The sequence below is a fragment of the Pseudorca crassidens genome, chromosome 19 (assembly GCF_039906515.1).
Source record: "Pseudorca crassidens isolate mPseCra1 chromosome 19, mPseCra1.hap1, whole genome shotgun sequence".
In the NCBI taxonomy this organism is placed as follows: Eukaryota; Metazoa; Chordata; class Mammalia; order Artiodactyla; family Delphinidae; genus Pseudorca; species Pseudorca crassidens.
Genome location: NC_090314.1, coordinates 47018424 through 47044927, shown reverse-complemented (window position 1 = coordinate 47044927; position 26504 = coordinate 47018424). Strand labels below are relative to the sequence as shown.

The 26504-nt window shown below is 52.2% G+C and overlaps 1 protein-coding gene across 4 annotated transcripts; it reads left to right on the top strand.

Moving 5' to 3' along the window:
- The first annotated feature begins 1780 nt into the window (after positions 1-1780).
- KIF18B (kinesin family member 18B) lies at positions 1781-21414 on the top strand. 4 transcript variants are annotated; one of them, XM_067714269.1, is made up of 16 exons: positions 1781-1900; positions 9847-10173; positions 10749-10906; positions 11244-11348; positions 11556-11666; positions 11748-11945; positions 12246-12422; positions 13043-13117; positions 13268-13368; positions 13762-13948; positions 14311-14438; positions 17684-17889; positions 18141-18666; positions 19608-19697; positions 20169-20219; positions 20582-21414. In XM_067714269.1, the coding sequence occupies exons 2-16, from the start codon at positions 9855-9857 to the stop codon at positions 20787-20789; spliced, it is 2640 nt and encodes an 879-aa protein (XP_067570370.1). In that variant the 5' UTR covers positions 1781-1900; positions 9847-9854; the 3' UTR covers positions 20790-21414. The 4 variants fall into 4 exon arrangements, with proteins under 4 accessions (XP_067570370.1, XP_067570372.1, XP_067570369.1 ...); XM_067714271.1 differs by having other exon boundaries at positions 1781-2022; XM_067714268.1 differs by having other exon boundaries at positions 1781-2044.
- Positions 21415-26504: the final 5090 nt, after the last annotated feature.

Sequence of the window (26504 nt, the reverse complement as noted above, 5' to 3'; positions counted from 1 at the left end):
TTGTAACAAGCTAAGTATTATTTTATCCTCTTTTTTTATACAACTGCAGAAACTGAGGCTCTGAGAGGCTAAGTGACTTGCCCCAAATGATCAAGCAAGTAAATGTCCCCTTTCCACTGCCCATAGCAGGGCCAGCCTCTGCTCCTGGCCTCACCGTGACTCACCTCACCTTCTACAGGTAATTGTCAGAGTCAGAATAGGACCAGGGCAAGACTTGGCTTACAGGGCACAAGAGGCTCCTATTCCCCTCGTCTCCTGGGCACCCCAAGCTTTCAACCACACTCCAAACCTCTGTTATAATGCACATCCCTGTGAGGGGGGAGGAGATCCCTAACCTGGAAGCCATTCTCTCTTTTTTTTTTTCTTTTTTGCGGTACGCGGGCCTCTCACTGTTGTGGCCTCTCCCGTTGCGGAGCACAGGCTCCGGACGCGCAGGCTCAGCAGCCATGGCTCACGGGCCCAGCCGCTCCGCGGCATGTGGGATCCTCCCGGACCGGGGCACGAACCCGTGTCCCCTGCATCGGCAGGCGGACTCTCAACCGCTGCGCCACCAGGGAAGCCCTGGAAGCCATTCTTTAACAGCTTATTTCTCCTGGGTAGTGGAGATGGCAAGAATACCCTGGTTTTCTGGTAGCTTTACAATAACAGCATTTTTGCATGGTTGTTTCATTTTATTCTCACCAAACCAGCAGTGCTAGCTCACTGAATAGAGGGCGGTAGAGGTCCAGGTAGGTGAATGGAGTTTGGGCCAAATCAACCAGGGATTAAATAGTGACACTCCTATCTTGATGGCAGGCCAGCCAGGGAACTTTGCCTCCTGCTTTCTTGCATGCCTCAGACCTGTTCATGGTCCCAGTGTGGGGACAGATCATTAGAAAGTGGTGAGCAACTGACTCCGGGCAGCCATTGCTGTTTCATCCTAATCAGACTCATAGAAAGCTTACATATGCTGGAAGTTAAGAGAGTTTTCCAACCATGCTCTTAGGAAGGGCAGGATATTTGCCCCACTTTATAGATGAGGAAACTGACACCCAGAGAGGAGAAGTGACTTCCACAGTCTCAGCACTAATTAATGATACAGGCACTAGTGATTGGAATCAGACTTTCCGATTCCAGGGCAAGGCTCTCTCTTCCACCGCCACAGCCCCCGGAGCTGGGGATGAGCATGAGGGTGGCCCACCAGAATCCAAGCAGCAGACCACTGTGGAGGATAGAGACACTGCGGCCCAGCGGTGCCCTAAGGGGCCGCCCCTCTTATTCAACAATCCGTCCATGATACTCCTGGCACTGTCAAAGCCAAGCAGGTGCCACTCTCTGCCTCCACCGGTTTCTCCACATCAAACCTTGAAGTTCATTCTTCGGATGGTCGCGGAAGAGAAGAAACCCTGGAGAGCGGCTGAAACTCCTTTCTTGGGTAAGTGGATGCCGACTTAGCCCACAGAAAAAGCAGGTTTGAAAACGTGTTTGATGTCTGGTTGCTGCATTTGGTGATGAACTCAGTCCCAGGGACAACTGAGACGGGCCGTAACCCTCCCCTTCCCCCTCCGTACCCCAACCCCATACTGGTTTCTGCCGGTCGGTCTGGTGGCTCCAGCCTCAGAGACACTGCTTCGAACCTCCAGCCAACAGGAAGGGGAAGTGCGCAAGCGCACTGTTGACAACTCCCGCCACCTCGGAGCAGTACACTGTTACTTAGGAAACAGCCAATCAGCCATCCGGACTGTGACCAATGGCAAGCGCCGATGAGCCGACCCGGCTAATTTGAACACTCCGCGCGGGCAGGAGGTTGGCGCCGGTCGGGTGCTGGAGGGGCGGCGCTCTCCGGTGGTCAGGGTTTCCTGTCTGCTGCGGCTGGACCCGGCAGCGAGGGGCGACACCAGCGGCGGGGAACCGACGAAGGGTAAGCGCTGACCCACGACGGAGGCGGCCCCTCGGGCTCCTGCGCTCAAGTCTGGACCGGCGGACCCAGCTGCTGACGGCGGCGGAAGCCGGAGCCCGGCCTCTTTTGTGCGGGACATGGAGGTGCAGCGTGAAGACCGATCAGGTCCCGGGCGGCCCCTTCCGAACAGGGTGGGGGGAGGTGCGGGGAGAAGGCCCTTCCTTCTATACCTGCACGGGAGATCGGGACCCTCTGCTGATTTGTATAGGACCTAGACTGGGCCCTCATGTCTGCATCCGGGCCCAGCCCTCTGTACATCCGCTCTGAGAAAGGTACCCCTGCTCATACGTAAGGACGAATTGGGTCCTCCCGCGCACTAGAACTAGAGACGTGGGACTCTCTGCACATCTGTAAGGAGTAGCTAAGACCCTCGCTGCACATCTGTGCAGAACTGATTGCAGAGCTGTGCCAGGGGCCGTAACTTAGTTACTGGGGCACCCAGTAAATATTTGATTGAATAAAGGAAAGAGTGAAAGAAGATCTGCATGACGGAAAACCAGACCTTCTGCTACTGTTCCTAGGATGCCTTTCCTCTTAGCTTTGACCCTTTAAGGTACTGAAGTGACACGGGAAAGATAAGCCTGGTCTGTGTCAAGGAAAATAGGCGATTTTACTGCAGATGGTGGTTCTTCTGGTAGGGGGCGAAATGCTAGTATGTCATATCAATTCTAATAATGATGGCTAACATTTATTGAGCACTTACCAGGTTTGAGTTAACTCATTTAATCCTCACAACAACCCAATGGAATAGATACTAATATTTACATTTTACAGGTTAAGAAACAGAGAAGTTAAGCCTAGCTAAGAGGAGAACATCCACAAAATTTTTCTGTATGAGCTTCTCGTGGATGTTACACTGCTTTCACCCGTCTTATCACTATTCTTTTTCCTCTCCGGTCACACAGTCCATGCTTCAAACAACTACCAAAGTATCCAGTCCTTCTCTGCCTATTTCATGATTGAATTCCCCCACCATCAGAGAGAGATTTTAAAGTGTCTCAATTTGTTGGTTTTATGTTAACCAACCCAGCTCCATTTTATACTTTTTTTTTTGAAAAAAAGTATGCCAGTAGCATATTTTTAGAGGTCTTAATAAAAATTATCTCTATCTGGCTACAGAGCAAATCTAAACAGTTATCAGAGTATTGTACAAACCATATTCTATTTCCACAAGCAATTAAATTTAAAATATAAAAGAAAAAGAAACAAACCCACATTTGGATATTTTTTTTAAAAAAACATTTAAATAACTCAGTCAAATAGGATATCATTATTCTAATTAAAATGTAATTAGCATGAAACAGTGATAATGCTATTTATAAAATGTGGGGAATGCAGTTAGAGAATACTTAGAGGGAAATTTATAGTCTTAAAGACTTACATTAGAACATGTATTTTTTCAATCTGAAAATGAGGCAAATATTCAATTTTAATAAGATAGAACAGAACAACAGAATTAAAGTGTAGAAAATAAAAGAAGTTGAGAGCAAAAAGTAATGCAATAGCATTTTCCTATATAATAGAGATGATTAACTTAGCCAAAAGCTGTATCTTTGAAAAGACTAATAAAAAAGCCAGACCTCTGGTAATATTGATTAAGAGAAAAAGAAAAGAAACATGGAAAAATGACCTTAGGAATGAAAATAGGGACATAACTTTGGTTACTGAAAGATTAAAAGAGAGAGAAAGACTTCAATGGAAACTCTTTTTGATGATGCTTTTGGGCAATTTTCTAGGAAAAACAACTTACCTAAACTGATTCAAGAAGCTATGGAAGGTACTTCCCTGGTGGTGCAGTGGTTAAAGCATCCGCCTGCCAATGCAGGGGACACGGGTTCGATCCCTGGTCCGGGAAGGTCCCACATGCCACGGAGCAACTAAGCCCTTGTGCCACAATTACTGAAGCCCTCGTGCCTAGAGCCCGTGCTCCACAACAGGAGAAGCCACTGCAATGAGAAGCCCACGCATCGCAACAAAGAGTAGCCCCCGGTCACCACAACTAGAGAAAGCCCACAAGCAGCAATGAAGACCCAACACAGCCAAAAATAAATAAAATAAAATTAATTAATTAAAAAAAAAAGAAGCTATGGAAATTTTGAACAAACCTAGGACTACTGAAGAAATTTGATTAGTTTAAAATCTACCTTCACACACATCAAAAAAACCCACCAAAAATATACAGGCAATTGAAATGATTCTAATCTTCTAGAAACTCTTCCAAAAAAAGAAAGAAAGGAAGAAAACATTTACAGTCTATTTTTGGGGGGGAGGCGGGGTGCCGCGCAGCATGCAGGATCTTAGTTCCCTGACCACGGATCGAACCTGTGTCTCCTGCAGTGGAAGCTCAGAGTCTTAACCACTGGACCGCCAGGGAAGTCCCCAGTCTATTTTGTGATACCAAAAATGAGGCAAAGAAAATTTCAAGCCAATCTCTTTTATAAATGTAGTTGTAAAACTCTTAGATAAAATACTAGCAATCAGAAGCCAGTGTTGTATTTTTAAAAACTGCATTATGACTAAATTGGGTTTATCCCAGGAATGTGAGAATAGTTTAACAATAGAAGATCTATTAATACAATTTACACATTTACAGATTAAAGGAGAAAACATATCCCATTAGGTACAGAAATAGCATTCAATAACCATTTATGATTTTTTTCAATGGTAAACTAGAAATAGAGGTAAATTTCCTTAAACCAACAAAGAGCAAAATGAAAGCAGCAAAGAGACAAGATTGCTCACTATTGCTGCTTTCAATATTGTACCCGAGGTCCCAGCCAGAGCTGTAAGACAAGAAAAATAAATAAAATTGATTAGAAAGGAATAAACAAAACTACCATTAGATACAGCCTTATGATTGTCTATCTATAAAACAAAAGGACACAGCTCCTTCCTCTTTGCTACCACCCATAGAAAGAAACAGCCATCTTTGGACGTTTTTCTGTAGGTACTAAGGTGAGGGGGATTAAGAGCTGCAAAAGCCCAGGTAGAAGGCAGAGCAGGCTAGGATGAAGAGTAACGCCTCTGATGACAGAACAAAGTCAAGGTCTGGCCTTGCTACTTACCATCCATGAGACAATTTCCTTCCTGAGCCTCAGTTTCCTTTGCAGAGTAGGGATGTAACAAATGTATCAATAACTGCAGAATGAGATTGCTGTGAAAGATAAACGAAACACTTGTAAAGCACTTAGCATAGTGCCTGACACATAGTAAGTGCTCAATAAATGTTAGCTATAATTGTAGTCATTTTTAGGCTTTTGGCTTCAGACTGCTTTTCTCTGGCCTCTATTCATTCACAGGACAGATATTATACAGCATCTACTGCATGCTGGATCTGGCTCCTAGGCATCTGGGGTGCACAGACTATATCAGAAGAGGGTCCTGCTCTCTTGGAGCTTAAGGACCAGAAACACAGTGTACGATTGTTGTGAAGGAGCAATGAAGGAGACCACAGTAACCGCTATACAAAAGTACAACACCCAAGGGCTAAGCACTTTCCCTGCCTTCCGAGCTCCCAATGTCTGCAGGCAGACCCCCCTCAAGTCCTCAAAAATTCTTCTCCAGGGGCTTCTGAGGACCTTGGGCTTGTTCTCTCTGTCCCTATGAGGATGGGCAGAGGAGGCTACCCTGAAAACAACTGAATCTTGGCTTCCCAGCCTCAGCTCCGCGGCGAACTAGCCTCCGGGTTTTAATGAGCTGCCCCAGGTTAGAAACAGGACGTGACTGTGGCTGGCTCAGAACCCTGAAGATCTTATTAAAGAATCATGTCCCTTGTACTTTGGGCTGAAAAGCTCTTTCCAACCGAGGATCAAAGCAAACTTGACAAACGTTTTCTCATTAATCTCCCATCCCCCTGGGGCAGGAGCAGATCGGTAGCTGTTCTCTCTGGCTCTCGAAGGGAGATGATGTGACATCAACGTGGTGTGGCTGGTGGAAAGACCTCCCCACCAGTCAGAGGCAAAGCAGAGACCAGGACCCAGGTGTCCTAACTGCGGCCATGCCAAGTGTCACCCTACCCGCTTCCCACCTCCCACCCCACACCCTCAGCACTGTCTCTGGAAGAAGGAAAACATCTCATTAGGCAAACGGTCAGCCTCACTGGTCCTCAGGAGGTGGAGAGGAGAGAACTGTAAAGGTTAGGCGCACTCCGCTGCCAGTGCCCTTTTTAACTTCCTGCTTTGAATGTTAGGCTGCTCTGTAGCTCCAACTCAGCTAATACAGTGTAGACTCAGATGGTGGGACCAGGCACCCTCTGGCTTCACTTTCCTGGTCACAAGAGTGGGGTTCCTGGGAATTCCCTGGCGGTCCAGTGGTTAGGACTCCATGCTTTCACTGTCGAGGGCCGAGGGGTTCGATCCCTGGTCAGGGAGCTAGGATCCTGCCAGCTGTGAGGCACAGCCAAAAAAAAAAGAGTGGGGTTCCCTGGGGGTGGGAATGCGAGGATGGGAGACAGGAATTCTGAGTGTTGAAAATTAGGTCTAGTCCACTTATCCGAAAGCGTTTGAAGCATACATAATGCTAGTTACATAAAAGGGATTATAATTATTATACAAGCATAAGGGACTGTTACAACAATGTGATCATGAGGGTGTGATATATAACGTCATTCCAAGGCAGTATCGCAGGCTCTATGGGCAGACTGCCCGGGTTGGAAGCAGGATTCATCACTTACTACCACTGGGATCTCGGGCAAGTTGCTTAACCCTCTCTGTCTCAATTTTCTCATTGAAAAATGAGTATAATAATAGTAGCTATCACGTGGGGTCATGATGGGGTTGAAAGGAGGTGAAACGTGTAAGGCGCCTAGAACAGTCCCTGACAGAGTGGACACTTACCTGTTATGTTTATTATTATGATGAGCTGATTACTGGGACAGGAATAGAATTAATTACACACAAGTAAAAAGATGATTATTGGTTGACATCTCTCCTTTGTTTTGTGTGGGGAAGAAATTAAGAAGTTTGGGGGTGAAGGACAGGAGTTTGAAGTCAACTCAATTCTGCCTCATTCCCCAAGGAAAAAATGAGTTGTTTGCTGGAGTTTTAGGTAGAAATCCCGTGTTTCTTTGCTGAATGACCCTGGTAATTGTGACCCATCAGTGGGACCTCATCTTTCCTAGGAAAGCATTCATCTATTCCTATCCCCCAGGAACAGCCCCCTGTTTCTTACCCCTGTTAACATATCCCTAGACTTGGGCTGAACTTTTCCAGGATATCTGTGACTCCTGCATTGCAGAAATTCCATCTCTACCTTTGGTAGGCTGGCTTGAAGGTGAAATGAAAGGGGAGAGAGGTCTGAGGGGAATTCAAGAGAGAATAGGCAAATAAGCTTTCGGGATTACTACCAGGGCAATATTAGGAAATCTATCCATGTCACCCTCTACATTAACAGACTAAAGGAGAAACACTGTGCGATCATCTCAGCGAGTGCCAAAAAAGCATTTGATAAAATTTAGCACCCATTCCTAATGGGTAGTGGAGGGTGGGGAACTAAATAAAGAAGAGCTAAAAATAGAAAGTAACTTATTATTACTAAGTAACCTAAGAGAATCAATGACAATCTATTAGAACTAATAAGGGTGTTCAACAATGTGGCCAGATACAAGATCTGCATACAGAAATCAGTAGCTGTCCTATGTTCTGTCAAAATGAATTAGAAAATGTAATTTTAAAAAGAGCTTATTGGGCTTCCCTGGTGGCGCAGTGGTTGAGAGTCCGCCTGCCGATGCAGGGGACACGGGTTCGTGCCCCGGTCTGGGAAGATCCCACATGCCACGGAGCGGCTGGGGCCATGAGCCATGGCCGCTGAGCCTGCGCGTCCAGAGCCTGTGCTCTGCAACGGGAGAGGCCACAACAGTAGGAGGCCTGCGTACCGCAAAAAAAAAAAAAAAAAAAAAAGAGCTTATTTACAATATAACAAAGACTATACAGTAACTAGTAATAAACCTATGAAGAAATGTACAAAACTCATGTGAGGAAAACAATAAAATTTTACCGAAGATTATAAAGTTGTGAATAATGAAAAGAGATACGATATTCCTAGATGGGAAGACTTCATACTGTAAAGATGCCAATTCTCATATTAATCTATAAATTCAAAATAATCCCAATTAAAGTCTTAGCAGGATTTTTCATAGAATCAGTTTCATAAGCTGATTCTAAAATCATGCACAAGACAAGATGCCCAAGAATAGCCAAGAAAAAGAACAATAAGGTGATATATTATAGAACCACAATAATTACGAGTTACGGGAAAAGGAATAGACATTTCAGTAGATCAGAATGGAGAGTCAGAAAACAAGTTCATGTTTATATGAGAATTTAGTTATGTTAAATGTGGCATTTAAATTAATGGGGGGGGACTTCCCTGGTGGCCCAGTGGTTAAGACTCCACCTGCCGATGCAGGGGAGACAGGTTCGAGCCCTGGTCCTGGAAGATCCCACATGCCGCGGAGCAACTAAGCCCGTGAGGCACAACTACTGAGCCCACGTGCCTAGAGCCCGTGCTCCACAACAAGAGAAGCCACGACAGTGAGAAGCCCACGCACCACAGCAAAGGGTAGCCCCACGCTCTCTACAACTAGAGAAAGCCCACGCGCAGCAACAAAGACCCAACACAGCCAAAAATAAATAAATTTATTTAAAAAAAAAACAATACAGGGATGCCTATTATCATTCAACATTGTTTTGGAAGTTCTAGGGAATACAGTAGACAACATATGAAATATTTAGTGTAAGTATGGAGAAGAAAAAGTTAAAAAAATTATTTTCTGATACATAATTGTATACTCAGAAAACTCAATGAGCTCTAATAAGAAGCACTTAAAGTCAATAAGAGAGTTTGAGGGAATTCCTTGGTGGTCCAGTGGTTAGGACTACACACTTTCACTGCTGAGGGCCCATGTTCAATCCCTGGTCAGGGAACTAAGATCCCACAAACCTCGTGGCACAGCCAAATAATAATAATAATAATAAGAGAGTTTGAGGATGGTGGGTATAAGGCAAATATATAAAAATCAATCATGTTTCAGGACTTCCCTGGTGGCGCAGTGGTTAAGACTCCACATTCCCAATGCAGGGGGCCCGGATTTGATCCCTGGTCCGGGAACTAGATCCCACATGGGTGCCGTAACTAAGAGTTTGCATACCACAACTAAGGAGCCAAGTAAGGAGCCCGCCTGCCACAACTAAGACCCAATGCAACCAAATAAATAATTTTTTTTTAATCAATCATGTTTCTCCATATTAGCACCTGGAAATAGGGAAGGTGTTCCATTCATAAGAGCAATAAAGTACTTAAGAATTGTATTAAAAGGACAATTATAGAAACTATCTGAAGATATAAAAAATACATGAACAAATAGAAAGGTAATAGCCATATTCTTGTATGAAAACATTTCATATAAAATAAATATGTAAATTTAATATAATTCCGATTGTAATCCCAATAGAGATTTTTTTTGGGGGTGTGGTTCTGGGATGGGGATGGAATTGATAAAATGTTCTTAAAGTCGAATAGAATAAATGACTGAACATAGCCAAGAGAATCATGAGAAAGAAAGCTGGGGTTGGGAGGGGTGTCTTGCCTTGCTAGACAAGAAGCAACTGTAAAGGAATGGAGTGGAAACAGTGTGGTGCTGGCACAGGAATGGACAGATTAGTGGAACATAATAGAAAGCCCAGAATAGGCCTCTGAAAGATATACAGTCATTGGATATGACAAAGACGGTCTTTCAGATGAGAAAGATATTTGTCAATAATCGGTGCTGGCATCAATGTTCTCTTGAGGTATAAAATGGAGCTGAGCTGTTGAGGAGGAGGTGGGAGAAGGCCCCTGAGTGCTAGGCTGAGGGCACCTGGTCAGGCCTGGGTCAGATTGGTCCTCATCTCCATCATGTCTCTGCCCAGGTGTTGCCATGGTGATGGCGGTGGAAAACAGCATGGTGCGGGTCGTGGTGCGGGTGCGGCCCCCCACCCCGAGGGAGTTGGAGAGTCAGCGGCGGCCTGTGGTTCAGGTGGTGGATGAGCGGGTGCTGGTGTTTGACCCTGAGGAGCCTGATGGGGGCTTCCTTGGCCTGAAATGGGGCAGCGTCCATGATGGCCCCAGGAAGAAGGGCAAAGACCTGACGTTTGTCTTTGACCGGGTCTTTGGTGAGGCGGCCACCCAACAGGACGTGTTCCATCACACCACCCACAGCATCCTGGACAGCTTCCTCCAGGGCTACAACTGCTCAGGTGAGCCCGTCTCCCCCTCTGCTGGGCACTGGTTGAGGAGGGCTCTGGCCGTGCATTCTCTGTGGGCCCCCCATTCATTCTTCTCCTGTGTGGGGACCACTCCACTGGGCCACGGGATACAATAGCAGATCAGGCAGACAGCGTTCCTGTATGCGTGAGGCTTACAGTCTAGAACTGGGAGAAAACACATCACAGAATCACACCCACAAGTGTGTGGTTAAAAACCAAGAAAAGTGATATGAGGGAAAGAATTGTGGGCCTTCCACAGAGGAAGCTACCCAGGCTGGAGAAGGCTTCCCTGAGGAAGGGATAAGCTCCCACTCATAGTGGAGACCCCTTTGCCCTCAAATCCACAAGCCTACAGGGGCACCAGGAATGGACACGGAGAACTCAACAGCTGTGAACGTAGGGGATGTGGGTGGGTGGGAGGGAGCAGTGGAACCGCGCATGTGGAAGGAAGGAAAGGGGCTCGGGGAGAAGGGAAGGGCTGACCGGATGGAAATGCACTGGGGGAGCCCCTGGAGAAGGTGGATCTGGCCCTGCCGCCACCCTACTCCCTACTCTGTCTTCTGTAGTGTTTGCCTATGGGGCCACTGGGGCCGGGAAGACACACACCATGCTGGGAAGAGAGGGGGACCCTGGCATCATGTACCTGACCACCATGGAACTGTACAGAAGGCTCGAGGCCTGCCGGGAGGAGAAGAGACTCGAGGTGCTCATCAGCTACCAGGAGGTAGGGCTGTTTGCACCCCAGGACTGGGCGGCCCCATCTCTCATTCTCACAACCACCTAAAGAGGGAGTGGGGTGGAGTAAGCAGGAGGGGGGAGAGGGTGGTAGGGAGTGGGCAGACGGGGGCCCAGAGGGTGGACGCAGCTCCAAGAGAGACTGCGTGTGAACTGACCCCGCCTGTCCTACTCATAACGTGACATCATCCAGCAGAGTGCCACTCACCACGGCGTGTCTCATCATGCTTCCCTGACCCAGCAACTCAGCTCTCCCCAGCGCCTAGGGGAGAGGCTTCCTGACCAGCCTCTCCCTCGGGTCTCTCCCTGGCTTCCTTTCTCCTCAGGTGTACAATGAGCAGATCCACGACCTTCTGGAGCCCAAGGGGCCCCTTGCCATCCGTGAGGACCCCGACAAGGGGGTGGTGGTGCAAGGGCTTTCCTTCCACCAGGTAAGGGGCTGGGCTCAGGTGGGACGAGCAGCCCCACTGGTCCTCCGGGATCCCCTCCCCGGGTAGTTTGGGGATGTCCTGGATCCTGTTGGGGCAGTGGTGGTGATAGCAAGGGGGTAACATGGGTCCTGAAGAGCAGCCCTTCTGTTGGGGGAAAAGTCCCCACTGGGGAGACCACAGCCCCCTTCCTGCACATCTCATCTGTAGCCGACCTCAGCTGAGCAGCTGCTGGGGATGCTGACCAGGGGGAACCGTAACCGCACGCAGCACCCCACTGACGTCAACGCTACGTCCTCCCGCTCCCATGCCATCTTCCAGGTGAGGAGGGGTCACAGGCCAGGGCCTGAAGCTGGAGCTCCTGGTGCCCAGTGGCCCCTCACCCCTGCCATCTGCCCCCAGATCTTCGTGAAGCAGCAGGACCGGATCCCAGGTCTGACGCAGGCCCTTCGGGTGGCCAAGATGAGCCTGATTGACCTGGCTGGCTCGGAGCGGGCGTCCAGCACCCACGCCAAGGGGGAGCGGCTGCGGGAGGGAGCCAACATCAACCGCTCCCTGCTGGCCCTCATCAACGTCCTCAACGCCCTGGCCGACGCAAAGGTAAAGCTGCACGGGGCCAGGCTCCTCCCCAGACAGCGACCCAGTGCCCAAGCCAAGGCTCCCTCCCTCCAGCCCTGGGCCGAAACCTATCAAGTCTAAATTTCCTGGTGGTCCAGTGGTTAGGACTCGGTGCTTTCACTCCAGCGGCCCGGGTTCAGTCCCTGGTCAGAGAACTAAGGTCCTGTAAGCCCAGCAGCGGGGTCAACAAAACAAACAAACAAACAAAAAGCAAAGGCTACCGAGTCTAGCCTGGGTCTGTGTAGTCCAGACACTCGCTCCACGCCCACCCACTGTCCCCAGGGCCGCAAGTCTCACGTGCCCTACCGGGACAGCAAGCTGACCCGCCTGCTCAAGGACTCCATCGGGGGCAACTGCCGCACGGTGATGATCGCTGCCATCAGCCCCTCCAGCCTGGCCTACGAGGATACTTACAACACCCTCAAGTATGCCGACCGGGCCAAGGAGATCAAACTCTCGGTGCGTGCCAGCTGGGAGGGCCACCACCCTGGAGTGGGGGTGTAGGGGTGTCGGGGGAGCCCCCAGGCTGGGAGGAGGAGGGGACAGGACCCACTGGCCTCCTCTGGTACCTGGAGCAAGCGTTCCCGCAAGGCCGAGGGAAGAAGTGCTTAAAGGGGTCCTCGTCCTTAAAATATCACAGCGCTGGGACGATTGAGGCAGTCTTCTCAAGAGGGAGGCAACGGAAGGGAGTGGCCGAGTATCAGCCAGTGATCTTTGTCAGCCTTGTTTTTAGCAGCAGGCCCATATTTTTGGCAAAACAACATATAACACAGATAAAAGCAGAGTTGCCCGGTTTCCCCCGCCTCCTCCAGGGAGCCCCGGTGCTCCAGGAGCCGCTGCGGCAGAGCCCCTGGCCTGCAGAGAGCATATCGGTCAGGGAGCCGGGGTCTCGGGTTCAAAGGCAAGCTCTCCTCTTGCTGTGCTAGGAGAGCCACTGGCCTCCCTGTTCCCTCAGTCGTGAGGGTGCCTCTCGGGAATGTGAGTGAGGTGTGCCTAGCGCGGCGTCTGGCCGCCGGAAGTGGTTGCCGAAAGCTGCTTTGAATGAACAAACAGATCCCTCCCCTGTGCCCCCATCTCAGCTGAAGAGCAACGTGATCAGCCTGGACTGTCACATCAGCCAGTACGCCAGCATCTGCCAGCAGCTCCAGGCTGAGGTGAGGAGCCGCCCCGGGAGCTTGGCCGGGAGGCAGGGCGCCCGGCTCGGGGGCAGGACGGGACCGCCGGCGCGCGGCCAGGGCGCTCTGCCTGCCCCCTGCCTCCTGTGCTCACCCGGCGCTCTGAGGGGCTGGGCTGCTTCATTCCAGGTGGCCGCCCTGAGGGAGAAGCTCCGAGTGTACGAGGCAGGAGCGCAGGCCCCACAGCAGGACTCCTCGCAGCCCCCCATAGCGGACCCTCCACATCAACCGTGAGTTCTGCCACCCCTACCTGCCCCCATCCTTTCTCCAGCTTCTGCAGGGCTAGGACTCCTCGCTTCTGTTCTGGCACCTGGGGTTAGGGGTTCCTACTCACTGCCCGGCACACTGACTGTCACCTAGAATGGTCTATGTCAAAGGAGTAAATCACACCCCAGCCTATATAAGCAGCATCTACTCTTCAAAAGAAGGTGCATTTAAGGGGCGGGTGTCATTGTTTCCTAAACCAGAAAATCCCTGACTCCTTCTCCCACGCTCAGCTACTGCCCTATTATTACCCAGGCATCCACCCCTTATGGACCTGGAGCCACAGAGACCCTGCCGCCTCCCTGATTTTCCCAGCTGCCCCCGCTTCCCACCTTTCAAACCTCTCCTTTCCGCCTTAGCCTTCCCAGCTGCCCCTCTCCATCCCGCCTCCCCAGCCAGCCCTGCACCCCAGAGCTACGCCCAGGGTCGGCGGTCCTTCAAGAGGAGAGCCTGGGGACAGAGGCCCAGGTGGAGAAGGTCGTGGAAGGGAACTCTTCAGAAAGGGAGCAGCTCCCAGAGGACAAGGACGAAGGTCCGGCTGAGGAGGTAAGACTTGGAGCTGGTGGAATATTGAAAGAAATGCCCCACCCCCAACTCACAGGGTCCCTTCAGTCCCAGCTTCTCTACCTGGATGTCTTACACCTCAGTCATTAGGAGGCTTTCAGATCCTGCGCAGGAAGAACTAGTCTGTCAGATCCTGTGTGTCTGGAAATGGGGAGGCTGAGTGTTAACAGAAGGGGAGCAGGGAAGGAGCACAGGGACCGGGAGAGAAAATGCCGCTACCAGGACCTGGTCGTTCCAGGAGCTGTCATTCCCACTCTTGGAGGAGGGACGGGTTGTAGGAGCTGCTCACGTAAAGCGAGGGAGGCCGTCCTGGGCCCTCGACCTGTGACTCCCTTCCTCTCTAGGTTCCAATCCAGGTGCCAGCACAGAACCTCAGACACCCATTGCCCGGCTCCCCTGACCTGACCCTGCAGCCCAAGCCAGTCGCGGACCACCTCCCACCACAGAACCTGGGCAGCGACCGTTCTAAGCAGTAGGTATCTTCTTGCTCCAAGGCGGGAGGCGATGGGTTCCAGGCCTCCTGGGGTGGGAGCTGGCGCTAAGTACATCACAAAAGCTCTGTTTCTGCTCTAGTTAAAGAGGCAAGTCTTTTCTCATCAACATTGTCCCTTACCTGCTGTCAACAATTAGATATTATCACCTACTCTGTTTATGTAGCATCCTCTCTATTTATTACTCCGTGTAGCTGGCAGCCCAACAGGAGGGAAGCAAAACACCGAATTCCATCCAGACAGCTGGCAAACACCGAGCTAGGGCAGGGCTGCCTGGGCTAGTGCTTTGCTCTCCAGTCTGAAGGCCAAGCTGCCTGTGCTCAGCAAGGAGCCAGCTGCCAGCAGCTGAGCAAGGGACAGCTTTCCTGAGTCAGGTGTTCGTCGTGTGTCTTCATCAACAGATTGACTGCTGCTCCTCTCCTCTGAAGTAAATACAAACCCAAAGAGAAATGGCTTTTGGACCATTCTTTCCGTGCTTAATAGAGAGGTGCAGCTAGTATTTTCTTCCTTGGCCCCCAGAACATAAATCCCCTGCCACTTAGCTTTGCTGCTGCCAACCCTACACCTCCCTCCCCAGCACGCTTCACGCTAAGCAGTGTATTTAAAGCTTCCGGACAGAAGGGCCTGTTTAATTTTATTTCTTGTTGGGGAGTGCCTGTTCCCGACTCAGCAAAAACTGCTGCAGCCTGAATAATCAGCGGCTCATTATCTGTCTCCTGCTGCCGACTCCCCGGGGCCCTGGAGTGGCAGGGATGCACTGGCGGGATGTCCCCTTGGCCCCCAGGGAACAACCATGGACTCCCACTGATGACTCAGGGTCTCTCTGCCTGGAGTCCTGCGTTGCTAGGACACTAGGGTTCTCATTTCTGCTCTGCCTCTGATTTTGTGGTTTCTGACAAGTTGCTTCAACCTTGGCTGCGATTTGGGCATCATGGTCCTCGTTTTCCTTACTTCTTAGAGTTAATAATAGATACTAATAAACTGTGATGGAAGACCCCAAGTGTCAGGGGCTGCAGAACATTCTAGATCTTCTCCATGCTTGAAAACAACCTAACAACCAGATCATCGAAAATAATTTTGCTTTGGCCTTAGAGTTTAGAATCTTAGACCACCAGGGCACTGAGTAGATCTTAGATTTTCCAGTTCAGTGGTTTTTCGGAATTTTTTTTTAGCGGCAAAGCCCTGTCTTCAAATGAAATCTTATGCTGAGGTCTAATATGTAGAATGGATAAAGCAGAGCTGTTCTATTAAAAATGTTCTCTGATGGGTTTCTTGAAACCTGAATTGAAAACCCATGATATAGACTGACGGGGGCTACACGGCAAGAGGGACGGGGCCAGACCTGGGTCATCTGACATCCAGGCCAGTGGCTTTCTCCCCAGACTCCCACTTTTCTCTCTCTAATTTTCATATAATGTGTGGCTCAGGCAGATATAGAATGAGTTTCTGCTGTGTCCTTTTTAATTTATATCCTGCCTTCTTTCAAAAAGGCCTTGAGGCTGCTTTATAAAATGAGTTTGGGTTCCCTGAGCACACACTGAGGACGGAGCAGGGGGCTCAGAGATGTCCAGGCAGGTAAATGCTACCCAGGGATAAATGACTGGCCATGAATAATCCCCACCGAGATAACTGTTTATCCTTTTATCGTGGGTGTGCCTCACAGAAGGAAAATTTGCTTTCTTAGAATCTAAATTTACAACATCAATAATTACATTACCCTCGTAATTTCCTTTATTTTATTTTTTACATATATATTTTAAAAAATAAATTTATTTATTTGTTTATTTTTGGCTGCATTGGGTCTTCGTTGCTGCGCGCGGGCTTTCTCTAGTTGCGGCGGGTGGGGGCTACTCTTTTTTTTTTTTTTTTTTTTGCGGTACGCGGGCCTCTCACTGCTGTGGCCTCTCCCGTTGCGGAGCACAGGCTCCAGACGCGCAGGCTCAACGGCCATGGCTCACGGGCCTAGCCGCTCCGTGGCATGTGGGATCTTCCCGGACTGGGTCACGAACCCGTGTCCCCTGCATCGGCAGGTGGACTGTTAACCACTGCGCCACCAGGGAAGCCCGAGGGCTACTCTTCATTGCGGTGCGCAGGCTTCTCATTGCGGTGGCTTCTCTTGTTGCGGAGCACGGGCTCTAGGCGCGCGGGTTTCAGTAGTTGTGGCACGCGGACTCAATAGTTGTGGCTCGCGGGCTCTAGAGCACAGGCTCAGTAGTTGTGGCGCATGGGCTTAGTTGCTCTGCGGCATGTGGGATCTTCCCAGACCAGGGCTCGAACCCGTGTCCCCTGCATTGGCAGGCAGATTCTTAACCACTGCGCCACAAGGGGAGTCCTTCGTAATTTTCTTTAAATAGCCCCTCAGTGCATGTGAAGTATGTGTTAATACACACATACTCTTTCAGCATCCCAATCACTGAATAGAAAGAGCAGACTGAATGCATTTTTGAGGGTCTCCTCGGAGCCAAGATCAACATGGCCTATCTTATTTAATCTCATTAACCTAACAAGGTAGATGGCATTATTATTATTACTATTAGAGAAAACAACAGTTAACTAACCTTATAGTGCTGGGTATGTGCCAAGTACTCTTTAAACACTTTATATCTAAGATAACCCATTTGGGGAATTCCCTGGCGATCCAGTGGTTGGGACTCTGTGCTTTCATTACTGAGGGCCCGGGTTCAATCCCTGGTCAGGGAACTAGGATTCCGCAATCTGCCTATTTCATCTCCCCAGCAACCCTGTGAGATGGCTGCGTGTGTTGACCTCATTTTAGGGATGCGGACACTGAGGGTAGGAGGTGATCCGAGGTCACGCAGCTGGGATGTGTTGGAGCCGGGTTTTGAGCTGTTAGTCTGACTTGAGCCTGGCTCTTCTCTGCTACCTCCCATCGCCCCTCTGGGAAATGGACTTAAGATCACAGCACTTGTAGGTGGCAGAGCTCAGAGGAAACTCAGACCTTCCGAGTCCAAGGCCACTTAGTGCCCTTTCCCTACTTCCCAAGTACTGTCTTTGTCAGGGACATGTTTAGTGAGTGAAGCCGCCCACCATTACCGGGGTCATCTCCGCCAGCCCTGGTCTTCAGCACGGCTGGAAGGGTGATGAGGCCAGCCAGGCAGTCCGGGAGGGCCAGTGCACGTGTGCTGCTCACCACACCTGGAGCCCTGGGGCTGGGTCCTCCAGGCAGGTCTGAGGTGGAGTGGGGATCCCCTTCTCTCTGTTCCAGGTTGGCTCTGAGGGTGTTGTGTCTGGCCCAGCGCCAGTATTCCCTGCTCCAAGCAGCCAACCTCCTGACCCCTGACATGATCGCAGAATTCGAGATGCTGCAGCAGCTGGTACAAGAGGAAAACACTGAGCCTGGAGCAGAGGCCACCGCGGAGCCTGACCCGGCCAGGGGGCCACCTCTGGCTCAGGAGCTACGTTCAGAGTCAAGTGAGTCTCAGCCCTGCTCGGCCTCTGTCTTCTGGTGCCAAGGGGTGGCTGGGGCCCCAGGTGCAGGGTTATAGTTCGGTCAGAGACTGGACCCCTAGGATCATGGACTTCTGCACAGAGAGGCCCCAGGGGTCACGCAGACCCGAGGAGTCAGGGGCTCCTGCCTGTCCGGTGTCTCTCTTCCCCAATTCTACACATTCTTCCTTCTGGCCAATCCCTGATCTCCCCTCAGCACCCTCCTCTCTGCCCAGAGTCTCCAGGATACTCCGGCCCTGTGACCCGGACCATGGCAAAGCAACTGAATGGCCTCATACACGCTCTCGGCGTCCCACCCGGGCCTGACCGCACCTCAGCTCAGGCATCCCAGCGGCCCACAGAGAAGAAAAGGAGGAGACCGAGCCCCTTGGAGCCAGACAGCCCCCCAGACCCGAAGCCCGGGACCAAGCGCCGGCGCCAGTCCCTCCTGCCCTGCCCGAGGAGGGGGACCCCGCCTGAGGCTCGGCTTCCGTGTGGGCCCATCACCCCCACGGGGGGACGGGCCTCCTCCCCCCGCCATTCCCCCAACTTCTGCCCAGCCACAGTCATCAAAAGCCGGGTGCCCCTGGGCCCTTCCGCTCTGCAGAACTGCTCTACCCCTCTGGCCCTGCCTGCACGGGACCTCAACGCCACCTTTGATCTCTCTGAGGAGACCCCCTCAAAGCTGGGCTTCCACGAATGCATTGGCTGGGACAGTGTCCCCCGGGAGCTGAACAGGCTGGATCAGCCCTTCATCCCCAGGTGGGTCTCCCTTCTGGCCTCCCAGCAGGGGGTCAGGGGCCACAAGGGACAGAGGTGCTGCCCAGGGGAACGGAAGACAGCACGCTCTTGGAATTGGGACACTGCATCTCCTTCCCTTTGGTCTGACCAGCATCCAGGCCCAGGAGAGCAGAACGCGCCGTCTCTTTGGAGGCGTCGCTCCTCTCCAGGCCCTGCCTTGTCCATCTATACTTCAAAGCCGCCAGCTCTGTGCTGGTTTGTCACATGCCCCTGAGCAGCTCACAGGCGCCGCCTATGGGGAGGGTCAGCGGGGAGGAGGAACTAACACGGGGTGCCCGGCCCACTCTGTTCCTTGGCATAACCTGGGCCTGGTCTGAGTTCTGTATCCCACTGAGAAATACCTGTTTCTACCACTTCCACCCCAGACTTTACCCTCCAGCCCAGCATCTGGAACTGGGAAGGGGATCCTGAGAAAACTTTCTTCAGCATTTTTCAGTGGGAAGATGCTCTCACCCTCGGCTTCTGCCCGCGTGGCAGGGAGGGGGGAGCAGCGACCAGCTCAGGACGGTCCAAGGCCGCGAACAAGCAGCAGACTGACCTGGACTTGGGAGGCCGAGGGTGGCAGGCTGCCCACTGCTCCCCCCACCTCTCCCACAGCCCAAACCCCCTCTCAGTAACAAGCTCAGAGCCAGGCAGGTGGAAGGGTGAAACTGTCTGAACTCCAGTTCCCCGGACGCGCCAGAAACTGACACCTGGATGTTCTCCCAGAGCAGGCCTGTCGCTCAGCTGTCAGCCCAGACCGAGTGAGGCAGGGAGGGGAGTCCACCTCTTAGGAGGAAGAAACCGCAGAGGTCACCTTGTCTAACCTCCCTGCCCCGCACGCCGGGTGCCGGAGCGGGAGGTGCTGGCACTCTTCTCTGGTTCCCTCCTGATGTGCCACCTTCATCCTCCTCCCTCCCCAGCGGACCCAGGCCCCTGTTCACCGTGAAGGGCCCCAAGCCGGCAACTTCCTTCCCTGGGACCTCAGCTCGCAAGAAGAGGCGCGTTGTGAGGTGAGGCTGGGGAGGTGTGGGCAGAGGAGAAGAAGGAGCTGTCACCAGGGCAGCAGGTGCCTGGGCCAACTACAGCTGGTCCTCTGGCAGGACCAGCATCTGGTTGTCTGAGGTTCCCTGGGCTCTTGCTATTACAGGATTATATTAGAGATGTCTCCCTCCTTTGGTAAAGGCCACAGACCCTCTCTCCACGAGGGGGACATTCAGTGTTCACTGGGTAATCCAGGGAGTGGACTACCCACCCCCCTCACCTCTACTTCCCTCCCAAACCGCACTCAGCTCCCCTCCCCTCTGCTGCCTCTCCCACCCTCAGGTCTGGCCTTGGCCAAGTGCTTCCTACTGTTGCTCAGCCTCCCCCCACTCCCAAGGCTCCGTGTCTAGCTCTTACCCTCCCACCCCCACCGCCCCCCCCCCATAGTCCAGAGGCTTGGCCGTGACCTTCCTCCCTTCTTCCTTCCTTCCCTCCCGCAGTTCCCGCGGCCACAGTCGCATCGCCCGCCTCCCCAGCAGCACCTTGAAGAGGTCAGCTGGGCCCCTGGCAATCCCAGGTGACTGGTATTTGGGGGCAGGGATGCTCTGGGTCAGAGTGGCAGATGGGGACAAGAAGTAGGAGGGGAGGGAGTTCCCTGGCGGTCCAGTGGTTAAGACTCGGCGCGTTCACTGCGGTGGCCCAGGTTCCATCCCTGGTCAGGGAAGTAAGACCTCGCAAGCCGCCAAAAAAAAAAATGTAGGCGGGGACAGGCGAGAGGAGGGCATGGGGTACTTCCGAGCATCTCAGGGACCCTGGTGAGAGAAATGGGGGATGGGGTGGGGGAAGGGAACGGTGGGATACAGCCTCACTTTTCTCCTTCCTCCCTGCGTCCCCTCATCTAACTGGCCTGCAGAGCCCCCCTCCAGTCTCCACTCCCCTGGCAACCACAGGAGCCAGAAGGAACTGTTGAGGGTTGGGAGAGCGCTGTCAGCTGGGAGCTGCTCCGCCAAGGTGTCCTGACCGCCGGCCCCTGTTGGTCCCTGGAGCCGCCTAAACCAGGAGCCCTGACCTGCCTTCCTCGGCTCGGAGCAATTAATGCCAACGCCCTCTTCCTTTACTAACAGTCCTCCCCCAGACGTTCATTCTGCTGCTCACCCTCTTTATTAATCTCTTGTTACACTCAGCTTCTCAGCGTGTACTTATTCATTTGTGAGTTTTAACGTGTTGCTATTTTAAAGGGTGCTGCCATCATTCCCCCCTGGTTTATAACACCCTCCATGCAGGAAGGTGGCTTTTGGGGGCCTTGTTGCCCACCCCCCATCTAACACAGGGCTCTGCACAGTGATGCCCGCTGTGCAGTTGAGGAGGGGTGGGCATGGGATGGGGGCATGAGGGAGTCCCAGCTTGGCTCTTCCTGGCTTTGAGAGGAAGGCGTCTTCAGCCCCATCCCCCCAGCCTGGAGTAAGAGCCCCAACCCCATGCCACAGTCCTGGCGATGATGCAGATGATGGTGGTGCCTTGATTTCCAAATGAAGAGAGTTTATCGTTTTTACCCTATTGTAAACAGGATACACACTCAGTGTAAGAAGAAGTGTAAACATTAATGCTACCACCTAGACGTAAGAGCTGTTAATACTTGGGTTTATATCTGCTGATCCTTCAGTTCTGCATGTATATATACATACATATATATATATATATATATGTATATATACACATATATAGTTTTTTAATTATAATGACTAATAAACCACCTCCATCCTTGGTGTGTGTTTCTCTCTGTACACCTAGGTAGGATAGCAACCCCTTCCTCCTCTTCAAGAAACTTCTGAGTATAAAAAACATGCCCCCTCTGCCTCCTCCTTCAGCCTTACAGGTGGGCCCTGTCCCTTACTCCGCAGCCCCACCTTCTGCTAAGGGCCCCTGCTCCTTAGCAGGTGAAGAAGCTATCACCCCTGGAGGCCAGGTCCATCCTCCTACAGCCTGCGTGTGGTGGGTTGCCAGGAGTCCTGTCGTCAGAGAGAGCATCTTAGTGGTCCCCAGGTTTTACAAGGCTCCAGGCTGAGCCTCCACCTGCTGGAACCCATTGCAATCTTCCTCCCACAGCTCCGAAAGCTCCCCTCCACCCCCATTCGTGGCTTTCCTCTCCACTCATTCGGATTGTGACAGTTCAACCCAAGCCTACCTCTTTTTCCCCAGGAAGACGTGGCTGGCTGCATGAACGAATGGCATAACCAAAATTCCAGGAGTCTGTGTTTAAATTGCTTCTGAAAACAAATACGTAAAAGGCATTTAGCACTTTGTGAGTAGTGTGTAAACAATGTCGCTAATTTCAAGTGAGGCCTCTGCTGCTCTGGGTGAGCAACCTCCCCCTCTACCTGGGGCACCCCTCCCCGCTCAGTTTCCATGCCTTTTTGGAGGAGTGGAGAGCACAGAGGGGAGCGCCGCATTCCTACCGGCTGCAGGCATCTCACACGACTTCACGACCTTATGAGGTATAATGAGGAAATAGACAAAAAGGTTAACAAAATGTGCCCGGAGTTAAGACGGCAAGTGGCAGCGCCAGGACTCAGACCAGGATCTGGTCGCACACGTGACACCAAGCTGCTTCTGTTTAGAAGTGAACAGACATCGTTTCTTTCCGCGTGCCGGGAATTTCCTCCTCTCCAATTAGTCTTCATGAGTTTCCTTCCCCTGGGTACCATGATCCCCACAGAAGCAGTCACCGCCTCACATCTGTAGCCCCCAACGGCTTGGTGTGGTGCCTTTGACCTCAGGAGACCTCGCCGCATGCTGGTTGGATCCAAATTGAATAAGTTCCTCATTTCCTGGGGCCCTCACATCTATTATCTCATTTGATCGTCACCATCACCCCTGCAAGCGCAGAGGCAGCAGGCACAGGGCAAGGTGGCTGGTAACCAGGGCCAGGAGGGCAAGCTTCGCCCAACAGGCTCCGTTGCACGAGGGCTGGGGGCAGCTTGCAAGGGGAAGAGGTCACTCTTGACAAGGATGTTCTGCAGCTGACCATTCGCTCAGCAAACATTTGTGGCTCCGTGGTGCGAAATGTGCTCTCGGGTGACCCATTAAATGTACAAAGACTCTGCCAATGGAGTTAAGCACACGTGGCTCCTGCCCTCAATCACGGGAGGTTGGGCTGAGATGGGCCGCTCACAAGGGGGCAGCCTGGCTGGTCCAGGGAGCTGGCAGGGGCTGAGGGGGGCAGTGAGCTGACGGCCGGCTCCCAGCTGACCCCCGTGGGCAGCGATGAGGCTCTGAGATTGGATTGTTCTCACATAGAGTCATCCGCCAGAGGCGGCAATAGATGGCTCCCCCGTCCACTGCCCTAGGTTCCCCCGCCCGGCTTCAGCCTGCCTCTTCCGCCTTGAGGGCCTACGCAGAGCCCCTCCCTCTACTTCAGGGAGTTTAGACGTCCTCTCTTCCCAGGCTCTATGCACCCACTCCAGGCCCCGAAGCTCAGGTCTGGGCTCCACCCCGGGGGCACAAATTCCTGCCCAGTTCAGAGAATCAGGCTCAGTGTCAGGAGCTGCAGACACAGAACAAGACATGGTCCCTTCACACAGAGTCAGGATGGAGTCCTTGTCACCTGAGAGTAAACCAAACCTCCGTCAGTGTTAGGATGTGTCAAGAGGAAGGGACTGGGCTTTTCCCACTGGGTCCTCCCACCGCCAGCCATCGGCTTGGCACCCACAGGGGACATCCTCACCCCATGGGGATCCTTCCTCCCTGGCAGCTGCTAACTCAGGCATCCTGCCTCCCAGACCCTTGCTCATCTGCCTCCCGTTTCCCCCAGAATGTCTCTTTGGCTCTTGGCTAGGTTTGGGGGATCCTGCTTCCCAGACAGAGTCTAGTTTCTGGCTATCTTCCCCTTCTCCACAGTTCTTTTGTGAATAGGGACCTAGAAAGTCTTGGGATGGAGTTTGTGGGTGGAGGAAGGGACCAGAGTCGTACCCAAGAGCCTGGAGACCATGGCTGTGTTTTCTAGCTCACCCCAGAGCTCCCCTGGGCTCACCCGCAGCCCTACCCCCGGCTCATCCTGCCCATTTGAAGGACCACTGGATTGGAAATAACAGGCCGCCGGTCAGCCCTCTCCTCCCTCCAGGGACACATCTGGTCCCCGCCTCTCACCCTCCCAAAGGGACACAGTCAGGCAGGGAGACAGAAGGGAGCAGGGAGCAGAGCAGACCAAGGAAAGCAATTAAAGAGCTGGTCTCAGGGTTAGAGGCCGGGGGCAGGCTTGAGCGGCCCCTGGCTGGGTGGGGAGGCAGGAGTAGAGCAAGGCCCCGAGCTTATTAACCCCAACACAGCAGCCTGGCCCCTGGGTCTGTGAAGGTGAATGAGCTGGTGCCTCCAACGGCTGAGGGGCTGGGGAAGAGAAGGGGAAGGAGTCCAGGGGTTCAGCCAGGAGCCCTTCTGCAGCCACAGGAGTCGGGCGCTTTTAGCCGACAGAGCTGGATGGACACAGGCTCAGGATCGGAGAAGGAACCATCCCTGGCTGGAGGCAGCCATCCTCCAACCGTCCTCCAACAGAAAGGGGAGACCCCTGCGCTCAGGGAGCTCCCAGCTGACAGTGAACCATGGGTTCTCCCATTAGCTGGCTCCCATCCAAGGGGAAAGGGCAGCTCCTGTCCTGTGGGTGCCTGAGTCTGAAAGGGGAGACAGACCATACCCTTAGGTGCATCCCAGTCTGATGGAAAACATAGGTCTAGCAACGGGAGGACCCCATCTTCAGGGGGTCTTGTCCTTGGGAAGCCTCAGGCTAAAGTGCAGAAGAGACTCGCACCCATGGGAGATGCTGACACACCAAGAGGTTCTCAAGCCAATGGAGCTGTGGGTCTCAAGCCCACAAGGGCTGGGGAAGGGCAAGGATGGAGCGACAGAGCCCACTGTGGGAGTCAGGGAGGAGAGCAAGCAGGCTGGGAGACAGCCTGTACTCTGAGTCTCCTCCAGAACAGGGGGACATAACTCTCACATGTCCCCTGGGAGACCCAAAGCCACAAACAACTAGTGATCTGGGGGCAAAGGGTGCTGCCCCCTCCCCACATCCTGTCCACACTGCCAGGTAACTGCCCTTTGCAGGGGGGGCCTGCCCACATGCTGTCCCTGCCCCAACCCCAATGGAGTCAACAGGACATGGCCGCTCCCCTGGAAGACCCAGCTCCCAGCCCCCCAGGTCCACCCCATCACAGATGCGCTAACATGGAAACAGGTGAAGCACCTGGTAGGTGTTATTAAATGGAAGCTAGGATTTGTCGAGCACCTGCTGTGTCCGGCTTTTCACTGATTTTTATCTCACAACTACCTTGGAAGTAAATATGTCTAGACCTCATTTTACAGATGGGGAAATGGAGACTCAGCGAAGGTTCCAGAGTCATCCAAGATCATACAGCTATTGAGTGGCCATGGCCTTGCTCTCTCCCCTAGACAGCACTGCCACAGCAGTCAGAGGCAGTTCTAGTGAGCCCTCAAAGTGATGTACATTTGGGTTTTAGAAAGCCTGCCTAGAGCTGTGAGACCAACTTTCTTCCTGCCTCCAAAGGGCTATGTCCACCCGGCCACTCGGACCTGGTCAGCTCAGCACTGCCATCTAGTGGCCAGTTTCCTTCCTCAGAGATGGGTCACTGAGTGGATGGTCAGAGATCCATGTTCTCTCCATCCCACTCACTCTTGTTGACCACCGTGCTGTGCCAGGCACTGGGAGAGTGGCAGGAGCACAAGCGGAGTCAGTGGGCAGCAGTCAAGGGACACAAGGGCCCCTTGAATTAGAGGCTGGCAGGTTTGGAAAACACTGGGCACTTTGCGTGCAGGTTGAGGCCGGGTGACGTGTTGATCTATCCTGGGATCAACTTGGGTCTTGTAGGCAGGAGGGCATCCTGGCAAGTTCTGACGTAGAAGATGGGCACAGGGAGTGGGAGGTCATCTTGTCCCCAACTCAGCTTGCAGTGGGGCGCAGCTTGGCCGAAGGCCGTGTGGAAGGGTGTCCAGGCATCCTCTTCTTGGGACCCGCAGCGTTCTGCCGTCTAGTCCGGAAGTCAGTCTAGGAACTGGCCCGAGGCTTTGGATGATGAGGCCCTCAGATTGGGGAAGCAGGAGAGGAGGCGCCACAGAGAATGGGGCCTGAGTCAGGCTGGGAGGAGGCGGGTAGAGGTGGAGGCCGGGAGCTGTGTCTGCCTGAGGCAGATGTGCATCACGGTGTGACCTAGAACAGAGGGAGAGGGGACATAACTGTCCAACAACAGGGCTTGGTTACATTAATGCACGTAATGGAAAACCATGCAACTGTTAAAATGATGATGTAGATAAATATTTACTGATATGGAAAGATGTTCACAACATATTGTCTAGTAAAAAAAAGCAAGTTACAAAATAATTTGTACAGCATGAGCCTACTTTTAAAAACTGAATTTATATGTGTAGAAAAAAATTCGGTAATTTTATATCTCCAGGTGGCAAAATTATAGCTAATTAAATTTTGTTTTGCTTATCTGTATTTGCTGATTTTTCTACAATGAAGGTATAATAAAAAATAATGAAGGTTTGACAAACAACCATGACTGAGTCTATCTATTTCTTTGCTTTGCTGTGTGGACAACTTCAGATAGTTAAGGGCTGAGTGTGGAGCTGGGTCTGAAGGTTGGATGGGAGTTGAAGATGGAGGGAGAGGGCCTGGGTGGGTGACAGGGGCCCAGCGAGTGGCTGAAGGGGTTAAAGAGGGGGTCTCATCTGCTGCTGCTGAAACGAGCTGAGCCTCTGTCTCCCAGACACAATTACTGAGAGTCCCTGACAAGCCCTTCCTGCTCTATTACATCTTTTCCCTC